At 35.6% G+C, this 16,666-nt stretch overlaps 1 protein-coding gene across 2 annotated transcripts in view; it reads left to right on the top strand.

Annotated features, from left to right (window-relative positions):
* The window catches only part of PTBP3 (polypyrimidine tract binding protein 3), a 50,203-nt gene extending 34,536 nt beyond the window's left edge, over positions 1-15,667 (top strand). For both annotated transcript variants that reach the window (XM_075526474.1, XM_075526473.1), the window contains exons 6-14: positions 1,209-1,319; positions 4,275-4,449; positions 7,635-7,712; positions 8,383-8,522; positions 11,157-11,190; positions 11,835-11,927; positions 12,500-12,716; positions 13,797-13,874; positions 14,550-15,667. In XM_075526474.1, the coding sequence (XP_075382589.1) occupies positions 1,209-1,319; positions 4,275-4,449; positions 7,635-7,712; positions 8,383-8,522; positions 11,157-11,190; positions 11,835-11,927; positions 12,500-12,716; positions 13,797-13,874; positions 14,550-14,682 (1,059 nt within the window). In that variant the 3' untranslated portion in view covers positions 14,683-15,667. The remainder of the gene's footprint in view (positions 1-1,208; positions 1,320-4,274; positions 4,450-7,634; positions 7,713-8,382; positions 8,523-11,156; positions 11,191-11,834; positions 11,928-12,499; positions 12,717-13,796; positions 13,875-14,549) is intronic.
* Positions 15,668-16,666: the final 999 nt, after the last annotated feature.

The raw sequence follows: 16,666 nt of genomic DNA, 5'->3' as shown, positions 1-16,666 counted from the left end.
ATTGATACATATAGTGGTCTTTAAGTTTAAAACCAAACAGGAATACACTGAATTTCATTATGCTAAAAAAGGTCTATTTGGTCTTGTGGATAAACATGGAAAAGCATATTCAGTTCAGAAGCTGTATTTAGGCCTGTCTTAAGGGGAAGTGCTTTGTGACCAGGAACTCTACGGCTAATTTTAAATTGCTGTGAAAAAGGTTTCTGTTCTGTCTTCTACCACAAAATGATGACTGCAACATAAAAACCTTGTTTCTGAGAGATGGAAAAACTGGGCACAAAGGGTTAGGACAGGCCATGATTCTAGGTCTAATAGGCTGGCAAGAGATGCTTGTCCCTGTCTCTGGCCTTTCTTTCCACTCAAGGCTTAATACTTGTCTGGAGGGTTCTGCTTTCCTGACTTTGCATCAATTCTAACAGTTTGCTCTAAAACTGTTAGTACTTCCCAAACTCACCTTTCCTCTTCCACTGTTAATTTGGACATAGTTTTTCTGCACTTGCATGATAGCTATACTTTTCTTCTCATTCTTTGTGGCTTTGCTTTTGTATAGACACCTTTATGAAGTGTACGCTCTCACTTTGAGTGTATATATATTTAATTTCAACCTTTTAAAATTTTTCTGCAGTGCTTGCATTTGCAATACATCAAATACCATTCAATTGTAAATTAGAGGGGTAGGTCCCAAACTACGTCTTTGTATTGCTTCTTTCCTTCTTTGTCTTCTAGTTTGGACAGTAGGTCTGCATAATTTATTTGTAGGCACATCAACGATTTAAGATGTATTTTTGGTCACCAGATTTGCAGAATTTGTTTGAAGTACCGAATGTAAAGGTGGATACCTTGAAAGGTAGTTTGCAATTCCCATCTCAACTGACCTGTGAAAGTCCGTTTCTCAAACCTCAACTTTGATTATCCACAATTTCTCTGCAGATATTGGACAAATGCCTCTTTGAGCTGGCCTTCCCTGCTCTTAGTTGAACAGTCATTGCTAAATGTTTAAGGAAAATTTTACCCTTCTTCCCTGTCTTTTGTAGCCTCTTCTTAATTTTTTTTTTTAACCTGAAACAAAATTCTGAGTTCCATCAATTTCTGTTCAGCTCTCACAAAAGAAATAATTTTCAGAAATTTATATGACGTATTAAAATGCTAGGTTTTAGTGTGCAGGTATTATTCATTGTTTCTGAAAGTCCATGTTTTTTCCTTCTCAGATATTCTCAAAATTTGGATCTGTCTTGAAGATTATCACCTTCACTAAGAACAATCAATTCCAAGCTTTGCTTCAGTATGCTGATCCCATCAATGCATATTATGCCAAAATGGTAAGTGTAGTGTATTCAGCTTGATTTGGGTGTTTTTTTTGTTGTTGTTTTTCCCCAGATAAATAGGGACCATTAGGGATAGCTTGATCATTAACTTTATGACTCCTCATCATTCTAACACTCTTGTTGCACATGAATAAATTTGACATCCCTCAGTCGTTAAGAGGATAACACTCTATCAACTGCAAACATAAATGTATAGCACCCCAAGACCTGCAGGAGTCTACCAAAACAACAATCGGAGCTGTCAGTAGTGATGAGTGATGGTAATAGTAGTTGACCAAAAAGTCTTTTGCCTTTCAAACTAAATGGAATATTTTCAGTGAGGTTCAATACTGAGAGTAGTGTATTTAAATGCTCAGAGATTTACTTTTTTGAATTTCAGTGAGAAATTTACAGTAATCAATGTTTTCACCTTAAACTTCTTAATTTCAAACCAACTGTACCCTGATTTTTAAAATGCACGTTCTCAGTAATGAAGAAAAGCTCACCTACTTCAGGTACATTTTCTGTGGTGGGTTAACCTTGGCTGGCTGCCAGCCACCCACCAAGCTGCTCTCATTCCCCTTCCTCAGCAGGACAGGGGGAGAAAATGAGATGAAAAAGCTTGTGGGTCGAGGTAAGGACAGGGAGATTGCTCACCAATTACTGTCACAGGCATAAAAGACTTGATCTAGGGAAGATTGATTTAATTTATTGCCAATTAAAAATAGAGTAGGATAGTGAGGAACAAAAACAAAAGTAAAAACACGTTCCCCACACCCTTACTACTCCTTCTCAGGCTCAGCTTCACTCCCAGCCTTTTATCTCCTCCCCCGGAGCAGCGCAGGGGGATGGGGAATGAGGCTTCTGCTCAGTCCACAACACTTTGTCTCTGCCGCTCTTTCCTCCTCACACTCCTGCTCCAGCATGGGTCCTCCCCACGGGATACAGTCCTTCATAAACTACTCCAAGGTGGGTCCTTCCCATGGCTGCAGGAGGATATGTGCTCCACTGCGGACCTCCATGGGCTTCAGAGGGCAACCTGTCTCGCCATGATCTTCTGAAGGGGAATCTCTGCTCCGGCACCTGGACCACCTCCTGCTCCCCCTTGTTATCTGACCTTGGTTTCTGCAGGGTTGTTTCTCACATTTTTCTCACTCCTCTCTCTCCCAGCTGTTGCACAGTGTTTTTTACCCTTTCTTAAACATGTTATCACAGTGGTGCCACCAGTGTTCTGACTGGCTGTGCTTTGGGCAGCAGTGGACCTGTCTTGGAGCTGGCTGGAACTCACTTTGTCCAGCATGGGGCAGCCCCCAGTCTCTTCCTACAGAGGGGTAGCAGCCCCTCCACTACCAAAACCTTCCCACGTAAACCAAATACTTTTTTTTTTTTCCCAAAACAACTTTTAGAATTAGTTTCCTTATAGTAGCTACATATTTTAATTTCTAGAAAATATTGTTAATTTCCTTGATAGTTAAATATTAAGAGCTGAGACCTCAAAGATTTTTGCAGATGGGACAGCAATGTTGCAAATCATCACGTTAAAATACTTGAACTGTGAAGTAAAAAAATAGGGAGAGAATAAAATACTTCACTTACTTGAAAGTAATCCTGAGACACTTTGTATTTCTCTTTAACCTATGTGGTCACCTCCATATTAGTACATAAATAAAATCAGTTTGAAAGTTCCCACAGAAGGTATACAGAAGAATAGATTTTGCTGAGTATTAAGTGGTATTTAGCATTCATTTTTTTCAAAACATTACCAGAAGCCTAGAGTGAATCAAACTTTTACCCTACTTTTGTTATTGAAATTGACTTTTATTCTCAGCTTCAAAATTAAAGGCACAGAATATTTAACTATTGCTACTTGCACTTTAGTCCAGTAAGTAAATTCACTGTGTGTTTTAGAGATTAAGTATATATTGGAAATCAGTAAAGGTAGTTAGGATTATAGCCTGTTTGTTAGCAATAGCATCTTTTCTTAAAGAACAGTATTAATAATAAATTATACCTTATTAAAGATTTCACAGAAATTATAATTTCAGTTTAGATTATATTAAATAATTATAACAAACCAGTACCTTTTGAGTGATGAATCCATCATGATTCTTTTATGACTGGTATAAGCAGAAAATACTACTTCAGTGATCTTTCTGAGCATAGCTGTTCTTAAAAAGATGGATTTTATAGAATCATTTAGGTTGGAAAAGACCCTTAAGATCATCGAGTCCAACCATTAACCTAACACTGCCAAGCCCACCACTTAACCATGTCTCTAAGCACCACATCTACTTAAGTACCTCCAGGGATGGTGACTCCACCACTTCCCTGGGCAGCCTGTTCCAATGCTTGACAACCCCTTCTGTGAAGAAATTTTTCCTAATATCCAATCTAAACCTCCTCTGGTGCAACTTGAGGCCATTTCCTCTTTTCCTATGGCTCGTTACTTGGGAGAAGAGACCAACACCCACCTCGCTACAACCTCCTTTCAGGTAGCTGTAGAGAGCGATAAGATCTCCCCTGAGCCTCCTTTTCTCCAGGCTAAACAACCCCAGTTTCCCCAGCCGCTCCTCATAAGACCGCTCCTTCACCAGCTTATGTAAGGGACAGTTCTGTACAATAAAAATCTCCAAATTAGTATCACTACTAGCATCTAATAGTGTTGACTGGGAGACAAGTAAGATTAGAAGCACAGCTAGAAAGACAAATCATGCTTAAAGCTATGTTTTGTCCATTGGCACAAGGTGACATAATACTTCCTAATTAGTGCATTACACTAGGTACTCTACACAGGATGTTTAGGTAAGGTTAGTGGCCGTATAATTGTCTACTTGGTGTTTAAAAGCAGCACCTTAAAAACAGAAGATGAATTTCTGTTTGGATACAGTTGTGGGGTGAAAATAATATAAACTTACAGTGGTGGCTGCCACTATGTTTTTTGTCTCTGGAAACATAATTATTTTTCTTCAGGCTCTGGATGGCCAAAGTATCTACACTGCATGCTGCACTCTGCATATTGATTTTTCCAAGTTAACTAGCCTTAAGGTAAAGTACAACAATGACAAAAGCAGAGATTTCACGCGCCTTGACCTTCCTTCTGGTGATGGCCAGCTACCCCTGGAGCCATCCATAGCTTCTGCCTTTGGTAAGAAACCTTCACTTTTAGTGATAAATACACAATAAGATCGTTATGCTTTTTATGTGGCACTTATGCTCTGGCTTCATAACAGGTTCATAGAAGGGTACATTTTGTGTACATTCCTGCTTGTTAGGTCCAGTAAAGTTTGTATGGAAAGCAGACGGTCCTACTCAAGATAAATTAATGTCTGAAACTACAACATGAGGAATGCTCTTGGGCAAATTCAAAGTGTTGTCAAAAAGCTACATTTGTAAAATGCTATGAAATGATGTCATTGGTACAGGTGGTATAATAAATGTTGCCTGTCAGCACAGTCAATGGCAGGCATCCAAAATTGACACTGGTTGCCTAAAGCTGCTTGAAAATAAGTGTTTTAACAGTGTTAGCTCTTATTTGTTGATATTTTAGGGTAATTGCCTGCTGTAACAAACAAAACCGTAAGAAGCTTAGAAATGCTACACTTATTTATGTATGTTTTGTAGTCACCTTCTAAAAGATAAAATTTTAGAATTTTTTCTGAATTTTAGAAGTTTCTTCCATGGCATAGAGGAGACAGTGTCTGCTTGAAGTCACACTGGATAAGCCTTTTTGGCATAACTAACTCATGCATACTCATTTAATCAACTTTGGTAATAATGCAAATTGTCAAACATTAATCCGATGACCTGGCAGAAGTGCTGACAATGCAATGTGAGTGATTTTAGCTGTTTTTCTTTCTCTCTAACAACAACCATTAGCAATAATACACAGCTAAGAACTGTCTCAGCTGTTGAATAGGTATCTAAGTACTGTCCAGTTGGTTAGAACAGTAGCAAGGGCTGGGGAAGAATTCCCTTTTTTCCTTTAGTTTTCTGTGATAGCTATAGCAGATACTGGGTTTGTTTTGTTTTTTTGGATAGCTGGCTTTGGTAGCTTAGATTAGACTATGGAAGTGAGTTGCACTCACTATTTTCTTGACTGTTTTTGCTGGTCCCCTTAAAGGCAGGCCTTGGATCTTTATGTAATGTACAAACATCTTTGTAATTTTTTTGAGGATTTGCCATACAGCATCATGGGAACATGCTGTTATAGATCTGATATGTTCTGATTAATTAGACTTAAACAATTTGAAATGTCAATGAAAGGGGAAAGTACAATTAGAGTAGATTAAGGACAAACTTGCTTGTAGGGCAGAGATAACATTGTACACATGTTTTTGGAGGATAAGATATGAACACTTCTCCATTTCCTTCCCCCTCACTCTTCCAAGCTTGTCATTGCTACCAATCTCATTTCTAGTCTGAACATTTACTGTAATAGTAAGAACAGCAGAGGTGCTCGTGTAAAGAAGAGTCTGACGTCTGTATCAAAATCTGTTTGTAGTGCAGTCACAGTGAAGCAGCTGCACAGATATTTTTCTTTTAAAAAAATAGGTGCAGACTGGGAGAAACATGCTCCTAGCCTTTCTGTCAGTGGTAACAACATGCATATGTCACCATAGGCATGTTCTGGTAGTCCTCAGTTGCATGACATGAGGAAAAGATGTTGGGAGTCATGCCAGCGCTTACATTTCCTACATTACTACTAGTGGACGTACTTTTGGTGGAGAATTATAAGATAAAGCAGGTAACTATCAGAATAATACATCCTTTTTTTCTGTAGACTTGAAGTTACCTTAATAGCAAAAATGAACTGCTCTTGAAACTTGTTTTTTTCTCTTTTTTTCTTTTTTCTTTTGTTTTGTTTTTGGTGGAAAAGATACTGCACTATAAACAAGCAGATTTTGTGAATGTTTTGCATTTAAAGAGTTCCCTCACCCAGCAGAGATACATGAATTAGCTTGCTTTGAAAGCTAGTTGCTAGCCATGAAGCAAATGATTTTACCCGTTAAAAAATGCAACAGGGAATCCCAGATCTTTCTGCATTAGCTCTGTTTGACAATTTTTATATGCCTGATTTTGGTATCAATGTGCAACATGCAGGTTTCATTTGGCAGAATAAAAGCGCTTTATCTATTTCTTCATTAATGTTTCCATTACCATTCTTGGATTCTGAATAAGTGATTAATACCTATATTGCCAGAACTTGTCAGTATAATGCACCAGTCTGTGTATTTCAAGAACACAATGACTTGCTTTGGTGTGATAAATGTATTCAGTTGTTTGTATGAAAGACATTTTGTTGCTACAGATAAGAGGAGGTGTAGTGTGATGCAGTATTCATGAATTTCATTTGTTGTTTTTGTAATTCGTAACAGATACTTCTTACGGTATTGTATCATCCCTGTCAATAACCATCTGTTAGTGAATGCAGCTATTTTGGTCAACGGTGGAGGTTTGAGCAGTAAAACAAACATATTGCCAGCCTTGCAGGATGTATTTGCTGATTATACATGTCCCATTTAAAAAAATCTAGTGTGCTAACATATGAAAGAATCCACAACTCAAGCTTGTATCTAACTGCCTCATAGAACACAAGTTTTTGTGCTGCCCTGGGTAGCGCTTAACTCCACATACTAATATGAAAATCACTGAGCTATCTTCAAGGCTGGGACCTCCATATGTTGATATTCCAAATCTGTTTAATACTTGTGATTGCCAGAAGAACGATAAAAAACACTGGTTATTTATGAAGTAATACAAGCTGGGAAAGTACATCTCCTTAAAAAGCAAAATATGTATAGTTTATGCATCTCAATAGCTAGTAAAATACAGAGCCTCAGATTCATTGTAGTTGTTTGTATTATTTAGCCCATACTGGTTTTAGAAACTTCTAGGAAATAGTTGTATTTCATCATTGCAAAATGTCTTTGAGTGTATTTACTTCCAGAAAAGTTCTAGAATGCATTTCTATTGTGTGAATAAACACTGTTGAACATTGCACCCCAGGTGTCTTAACTTTAAAAGATACTAATCTGTGCTGTGCTTTCCTACTGAAACTTGTCTAAATTACATTTTGCTCTGACTTCATTTTAGAGAGGGACATTGAGGATGATGGGAATATTTACCTTCAAAAGCAGCTGAAAATTGTCTTTGTAAAACATAGAATCTTGGTTTTCAATGAGAGTTTTTAATCCAAACATTTTACAAAAGATGTAATCACGGACTGAAGTCAGAATAGCAACACTGGAAGCTGATTCTTATTGCTGAAGTCTCTTCTCTTTTCTAAAAATTTTAAAACCTGTTTTAATTAGATGTGTACCCTCTCTCTAGGCACTCAAAATATCATCTTCCCACCATATGCAGGGGCTGCTGGGTTTGCCCCAGCCATGGTCTTTGCTCAAGGTGCTGGTAGGTTTCTATTTTCTAAAAATGTGGTGTTTGCATTTGGGGCTAGTGGTCTATCTGAATACACCTGTGTTCAGAGCAAATTGTTCTCAAATATAGCAGAGAGAAGACAATGTTCATTTGAGTCATTCTGATTCTCTTTCTCATATTATTCAGTAAAATTACTTTCTGTAATAAAAAGCACATGCTGATGTAGTTTATCATTGAATTAGTGAAGAAATTAAGTGCAATGATAAAGATTACCTGCAAGAGAAGAAGCTCTAAGCATCTCTTTTTCTAAGAATCGTAAGACTTCAGTGACATTCAAAGCTAAAGCAGGAAGTCTCCCCTTTCCTGGCTATAAAATGAGAAAGAAATAGTCTTCTAGATTCAGCGATCTTTTCATTTCTAGCATAGGATAAACTTTTGTGTTAAATTATTTTTCTTCTTTCTCGGGCTGCAATTTATGTCTGCTTTTGTTTGGGTCTGTTGGTGTAGAAGAGTATTTCTTCATCCCTGGAGAGGAGGTGCTTCCTGCTTTATTGGTCAGATACTAGGAAATAACTACATTCCTTAAAAACATTTTTTAATTGAATATTGATGTTTTTGCAAAATGTGTTCAAAATGTGCTTTTGTCTTCTAAAATGCCTTTTCCACTTTGAGATGTCAAGTGATGCTATTAATACCCTTCTAGGTCTTTCGGTTCCAGCTGTTCCTGGAGGACTTGGTTCTCTCACAGTCACCGCATGTGCACCGTCTGGACAGATGACTCTTTCTGGTGTTACTGATGTTCCAGGAAATTCTGTTTTGCTAGTCAGCAACCTCAACCCTGAAGTAAGTTTGATTGGTGGAACTGATGCAAATAGCAACTTGTACCAACTGCCAGAATCCTTCTTGCAAATTGACATTAGCTGAAGGAGTAAGAGAGGAAATCTCTATGCTGATAATATCAAAACCAGGACAGCTCTATTCTTGTTTGAGATAGTTTGCAATATTGATGAGGTTTAAAAACTCCAGTCAGCAGTGAAAAGCTTCCTAGCACACTTTACTTTAGGAAACCTATGTTAGCAGTGTAGCTAACACTGCTACACTGTGGTCAGATGTGAGAAGTGTTTGAAGAGGTAAACAACATATATTATGACTAAACTTACTGGTATGTCTGTTCATATGACTGCTCTGTGTGCTACTTTATCATTAGAGAAGCTAAAGAATTTTTCATTTGTTACAAAACACGAGGAGTTAGAGAAACAGGAGGCAAGAGAAAAGGAGATAAAAGCATACCAAATCAAGTACCTTTCAAAACATTGATAGGATCTTTCTAGTTTTGCAACTTTTCCCAGGTTGGAGAGGAAGAACACAAGTGCACTTTGCTATTGACATCACTGTAAATCCATTTTTAAATGTTAGTAAATACACATGTTCAGTTTTCATAGTACCACAGAGATTTTTTTCATATGGTGGCAGTAAAATTGCCAAGAACAACTTGGATAGTTATTTTTATAGTGGAAATGACATAGACTGTTCTATAAGCTTACTCTTTGTTACTCAAATATTACACAGTGATCTGTGCTTAATTAAAAGCAATGTATATCTCTTGGGGAAAAAAAAAATCAAGCTTTACCAAGGCCATGACTTTAAACACAGTTCTACTTGATTGTTGATAAGCAGTTCTACTACAGCAATGTAAAATTATTGTTTGTTTTACACACTCATTAGATTCACTTAACCATAAAACTGATAAAATTAGGAGTTATTGGCAAAATGGAAGTTATCCTCATGTTACTGAGGTTTAAAGATCTGTTGACCAGTTCTTCTAATGTTTAAGTAATTGCTGTGTTTCCGTTTTTGTACTAATGGCTGAACTCCACAGTAAGCATCAAAAGAAACAGCTGCAGATTAGGACCGTAAGACAAGTCAATTTTTCTTTGTTTTGTCAATATATCTTACCAAGTAATTTCTGATAATTGCTGTGGATTTCTGCATCTGATTATTCAAGATGATTCTCTGAGTCTTAAAAGAGTGTGTTTTTTAAGAAGAAGCATATGTGAAGCATAGGTCAAAGCTATTTTTAGGACATTGCTGCTTTACTTAATACTAATCATATCTAAGAAGTTGTCACGTAGAACTTTGTGCTGCAATGCATGTTACATTATAATATATATTAAATAATGCTCAACTTCTTAAAAGGTAAAAAATAAGAATGTACAACAACATTAATTGTTGGAAATATAAATTGTTGTAAATAAATTTCTTGGCAACTGTATAACACTTGTTCTTCAGTAGTAGTTGTCTGAGCCTTGTCACTTCTTTTTCTGTGTATAGAAAATCTGGGTGACCTTATTTCAATTTATATTTCTCCTGTGTTGCAGTGTGCATTTGAACATTCCCTCATGACTTTTAAATTAGGTGGTTTTGTCTTCCAAAAAACATCTTTAGTAGAAATATTGCAGTCTCATTTGGTTAAGAAATGTCTTTAAATAAACTTTGCACTGAATTAAAATATTTGGGCCAGCAGGATAAACTCCAGAAGCATTTACATTTTACATTGATAGTAATTGTTCCTTATTACTAAATGCTGATGATAAAAGGGTATGGACTTATACTTAGGCTGCAGTATCTTCTGATTTTAAATAATTTAGGTATGTTTGGTACACACTTCAAATGTTGTGAGTTGAGAAGGAATAGGGCTAGAGAGTGTGAGTAGCACTTCTCATACCCAGGTGTTTTTAGTACTCATTACTGGCAAGACCTTTGCCTCAGCTGAATAAAATCTGGCTACATTAGGCTGTAAATATCTTCTTTGGTGCTTGGGGAGCTTGGTACACAAGGATTTAATTAAAAAATCACTGAAGAAAAATTATTTCTTTCAATATCTAGCTTTATTTTCACAGCTTCTAATCGAACACAGTTTAAATACCACTTCCTATATGCTTCATATATAAACAGTTGAATATTGTGTGTATCACTTCAGCATGTCTTGGTCATGTACAGAGATGGGGACAAAACTAAAGACAAAGCAAACACGAAGCAACTGTTTTTAGTTTTGTAGGTGTTGTCTGCTGTTTAGAAAATACAAAGGAGCTCTTGAATGCTCTTTTCTATTTCTGGGTTAGCAAATGGCTTTCATTTTTCAGGGAATGAACTGCTAACTTGGAAATAATAAGTTCAAATAATTAAGCCACTTAATATATTAATAACTTCTTCGGCATGACAGACTGAGTCTTGAGTGATGACAATGCATGAGCTGAAGTGTTAGCTTGTTTAAATATTTTATATTTGCAGAGCAAATATATATTAACAGGAATGCTATACACTGTAGTTATTTCAGGGAATGGCTTTTGGAGAGACAGGTTTATGTATTAGTGTGCAGTATCTCTTCCATTCTTTTGGTTTGCCATGCACTTATGGAACAGATTTCTTTATTTGCATGGCTTTAAAAGTAATATACTCATTTTATCATTTAAACAGGCCATCACACCACGTGGACTTTTCATCCTATTTGGTAAGATACGTCAAATATACCTTGAGAAACTAGCATTTTTTTATTTAGCATTCTTTTTATTTATCTGACACATGCTGGTTAATGCAAGCTCCCTTGTGCTGTCCCTGTCCAGAAAACGCACAAGAGAATGCGCTGGTTTTAAAATGACAATAGTTTGAGTCAGTGGTTGTAGGCCACAAGTACCAAAAAGGCAAAATGGTTACAGTGTCAGAAGAATTTCAGTGTGTGGTCCGATTTGTTTACTACAAAGAACGGGAAAGCAAAGCAAGATGAAAAAACAAAGATTGCATCAGAGGAAATGGAGTACAGAATTGGCATGTATGTTAGTTGCAGAGGACAATGTTTGTTGGCATAGTAATATTTTAATATGCCTCTGTTAAGAGGACTTTAACTCTGTTGCACTATTTAAAAGCTGAACATAAACATGCAGTTTTATGACTAAGATCCTGGGTTTTTTTCCCCATTTCTGAGCCTCAGAAAATAATACACAAACTTTAAAGCTCTTTTATATACTAATATTCTAACCAACCTGTTTAATGAAGTGATAATTCTTTGTAACATTAATGTTAGTGAAAAGAAACAGACTTGCCCTTGTGCCGTTTGTAGTAATGCTCTGGACAAATTTCCTTTCTGGATTTCCACAGGTGTGTATGGTGATGTACATCGTGTGAAGATCATGTTTAAGAAAAAAGAAAATGCTTTGGTTCAGATGGCAGATGCAACCCAGGCTCAATTAGGTAGTGATTTTTAAGGCACAGTTATGCTTCAAACTAGCATGAGTGTGATATAGATGAGGAATTTGCCATCTGCCAGTGACAAGCATAAACAAATTAAATCCATCATTGTGATGGTTTGCTACATACAAACTTTTCCTTATATATGTTGACAACGATCTATTTGCTTTCATGTAAACAAATTATTCTCCTATAGTGGTTTAAAAAAAATCCTGTGAATCTCAATCTAGTAAATGTTAGAATTAAAACATACAATTTTCCATAGCTTATCTTATTAATACCTCATGCAATTTTACTGTAGTTTATCCTATATCTATCTATTTAAGAATAATCAACTGCTCTTTATTGAAATGCTGTGTTGCATTTCTGTTGTATTTAGACTGAAGGTTATACTACATCCTTATATTTGTTTTAAATATAATGTTATGACACAGCCCACCTGGTAGACGTGGAAGTTGTGGTTTAAATTTAGAATGTGAAATGTGACACTAAATAGAAGACAATGTTAGTATTCAAAGAACCCTTTTTTCTTCCCCTCCCTTCATTCTTGTTCAAATTATATTTCCACTGGTTAGCTATCAGCTACTTGAATGGACAGAGGCTTTATGGAAGGGTCCTCCGTGTGACTTTTTCAAAACATCAGATAGTTCAACTTCCTCGTGAGGGACAAGAGGACCAAGGTCTAACGAAGGACTATAGCAATAGCCCTTTTCATCGGTTTAAGAAGCCTGGCTCTAAGAATTACCAAAATATCTTTCCTCCATCTGCCACTCTGCATCTCTCCAACATCCCGTGAGTATCTGCCTGGGTGATCATCTTGTAAAGATGATGTTTTTCAGGTTATGTTCTTAAGTTACAAAGTCTGACATAAGCTTTAAATTTCCTTGGCCTTTCACAGCTTCCTGAGAATTTTGCTCATTCTCCTGTGTAATTAACAATAAGTGAATCCTTTAACTGTCACTTTTTTTATTGTTAGCAAAAAGGATAACTGATTGAGTGCTCTTTTTTTACGAGTTTTAATACAGTTTACATTTTCTTGAGAATATGCTTTTGTTTTTTACATATTAAGTCCTGTGTTATAAATTTTTGTGAAGATTAAAGACATGGTTTTTGAGATAAGGTACTGGAGTTATATTACCTCAAATTCATGATTGGCATAGTTATTTAATGTAGATACAGTTTTTAATCATTCTAACACTTTTTAAAGAACAGTTTCTACAGAATTCAGACCTCTTACATAGAGGGGAGGTTGTTTTAAAAAAAAATATATTAAGAAGCATGTTCTTTAGAACTGAAACAACCTTTTTTCCTATCTAGAATGTCAGTTCCTATCTAGTTGTCAACAATGTGTGGAGTGACAGCCAAACATAAGTTTTTACAGGCTTCTTTTGTCAGCAGCTGTGCGGGGAGGGAAAAGGGAAAACTATGGAATTTTGTCCAAATAAGAAAAAAGAAAATAAAAGACTTAGAAAATGGCTTTTTGAGTAAAACAGAAAACTTTCAAAATTGAAAATATTTGAAGCACACTAGCAGTAATTACAACACGAACAGTATTTCTGAAGATCTTAAGTGATTTTTATGCAACCTGAATTTAACTGGGGGAGGAATGGGGGAGGATGAAAAGCAGTAGACTGTATCTGAAATATTTTTGTAGCACACTGTGGTGGTAAATCTTAGTGTCAAAGCCAAGATGTTTGGGCTAAAGTGTTGATGTGGCTTGAGTTGGTGGAGATAGTTTTTACTGTCCAAATTTAATTTAGAAGCCAGAACTGAGATTTTGATACTATCACAGAACTCTGTGCTCTTTTACAAGTTGAGGGGGTTTTGTTTTGGTTTTGTTGTTGTTGTTTGTTTTTGTTTTTTTTTAAATAGGTCTTCTGTTACTGTTGATGATCTGAAGAACCTTTTTACACGTACTGGATCTACTGTGAAAGCCTTCAGATTCTTCCAGTAAGTTCTCTTGTAAAAATGCTCAGCAAGCTTTCATCCTGGAAGATGGCTAACTGCTTTTTTGGGAAATTCCATGTGTGCATAACTATAGGCAAAATTCCATGTGCCTATATCTATGGGCAAAAGCTCATAATTTTTATGATAATTCTAATCTTAAAATTTTAAATGGAATACTATGTTAGCATAATTAAATGAAAATTTTTCAGCCTTTTGACAAATTCCAAGTGTTCAAAGTAAGATAAGTTTAAGCTTCTTTAAAAAGAAATACAAGCTGTGTATATGTAAAATGTCATTTAAAAGATGACAATGAATCTGCTCTAACATTCATTAAGGTTGCTTGGCAGCATTACTGTGGCATGATCATACCTGCTAGAATAATCCCATATATATGGACAATACAAGTGTTTCTTAGAGGTCTTCAAGCCTTATTTCAACTCTGTTTTTTGAAGTGCAGTGTAATGGAAGAATGGCATGGCTGTAGGCCATTCATCTGCAAAATTTGTATAGTTTTGTTATCTCCTCATTTTAGCAGGTGCATAACTAGTTCTGATTCTTGTGCTGCACAAGTGTTCAGTGTGTGTGATGTGGCTGAAAAAATACTTGTGTCACTTTTCTGTGTTGGCTGGTGCAATGAAAATTTGGTTAGGATTAATAATGTTTTTTATTGTATTTCAGGAAAGATTGCAAAATGGCTCTTATCCAGCTGGGCTCTGTGGAGGAAGCAGTTCAGGCTCTCATTGAGCTTCACAATCATGACCTTGGAGAAAACCATCACCTCCGAGTTTCCTTCTCAAAATCTACAATATGACTTTTCTGTGAACTTTCCTTTTAAGACTGCATCACAGTTTTAGTAAAATCTTCAAATAGAGACTCTTAAAAGAAAAAGCTCATTTATACCCAAAGAATTAAGTGATGATCTTTTCTGATTTTAGCTGCCAGTATGTGATCAAAGTTTAATATTCATCCATAGAAAGATTCTTCTGTGAAATTTCTTTAGCAACAATATTTATCATCAATTTTCCTACTTAAAATTTTATTTTGAGAACATCCTTTTAGCTTTTGTTTGAAATCAGCCTTACAAAACATTTTAGAGTGCTTTTACAATGTACCAAACAAAGAGTATTTCTAACAAAATGGTAAATCTACTCTACACAGATTAAACACTAATTTGAATGTGAAATAGTGCTTGGCTTTCTTGAAGAAAAGCAAGCATTGACTGTGAGTGTCCTCTAAATAATATTTATGTTACCAGGGTGTGTGTTCTTACTTTGGCAAATCTTTACAAATAACTGTTTTTAAAAACAAAAAGTCTGTGCTGTTCATATGGGTTAAATTATTAGAGAAAAGGCAGTGCCTTCTCTCTGTGCAGTGAAAGATATTTGACAAGTGTCTTCAAGATGTGGTATCAGAGACTTAGCTTGACTTAACCATGGAATGGAAGTTCCATGTCTTATTTTTACTATGAAGTGATGTTATGTAATAGTACTTTCAAGAAAATAAGACAAGAAAATAGTCCGGATTTCAAATAATTTTTTACATTTCTTTAAAGAATAAAATGTTTACAATCTTATGGAAAATATTCAGGTCTATGATGGTTTGAGAAATTTTTAAGAAGTTATTTTTGTTAAGGTCATCTTTGGGGGAAGAAAAATTAAACCTCAAGAGGTTTTTGTACCACTATAATGTCTAATACTTAAATTACTGTGTATTTACTTAGTTTCTTATTATGTGCCTTACTATGTGCTTATGATACAATAGCTTAGAGTTTTATCTGAAGTATATTGAAAAATATATTGTGGGCTTTGTGAAAATTATCTTCTTGGTCTTTTTGGAAAAGTTTTGCTTGATACTTCAAAATATTTTTTTTTCTTTAAGTAATACTCTGAATTCTAGTCTCTTGTGCTTTGGTATAGAGATTGGATAGAGGTGGGAATGAGGTTTAACTCATTGCATAATCACATAGGGATTCTTCAAATTTACCTGGTTGCAATTGTCTGATACCAGTACTTGGCTGAAAAAAATTTCTCACCCAGAAAACTGCATTAAAAAAAACCTGTATAGAAAGACCAAACAGCAAATTCACTCTGGTTTCTGGACTTCATCTAACTTTTTGAGAGACATTGGCTGTATCAGAATATCCTCTTTTGGGTTCCTGCATTTTCTCTCAGTATTAAACTTCAAGTAATAAAGACCTAGCATTCTTTCCTTTGTAAGTATGAAAAAAGTTTGATACTGAATGTCCATTTCTCTTTGGAGAATGAGCTGAGATGCAGTTAGTTTTTGCTTGAAAGTACATATGAAATTTAGTGACTTCTGATTGTATTTTAAAAAGTTAGATTTCATTTTAAGAGATTTTTCTTTCTAGTATTTACTTAACCACCTTTTAAAGAGGTATTCCTCTCAAACATAGCATTTATTTACTTCTAACTACCACAGAATTTGCTTCTGCTGTAATGTTTTACCACACATCCATTTTGTTTTTTCATTAATTTGTATGATTTGTATGACTTTTTTCTATCTTTTTAGAAGAAAGGGCATGTTTCTACCATGATCTGCATATTCTGGGTAAGCTTTTTCAAATTTTCTCTCTGAATTATTTTTGCAAAATCAGCAAGATACTAGCTTGCCTTCTTTTAATGTTTGTAAATTAATTAGAGGTGCAGCAGCCAATCTTAGTAAAGATGGTGCCAGACCTCTATACTGCAACAAGTGTGCTATTTGACAGCAGACAAAATGCTGACTAAATATGTATGTAGCTATAATAAGTGCTATATGACACAAATAAATAAATA

The sequence above is a fragment of the Mycteria americana genome, chromosome Z (genome assembly GCF_035582795.1).
Source record: "Mycteria americana isolate JAX WOST 10 ecotype Jacksonville Zoo and Gardens chromosome Z, USCA_MyAme_1.0, whole genome shotgun sequence".
Lineage (NCBI taxonomy): Eukaryota > Metazoa > Chordata > Aves > Ciconiiformes > Ciconiidae > Mycteria > Mycteria americana.
Note: the sequence above shows the minus strand (reverse complement) of the source record. Positions and strands in the feature narration are given on the sequence as shown.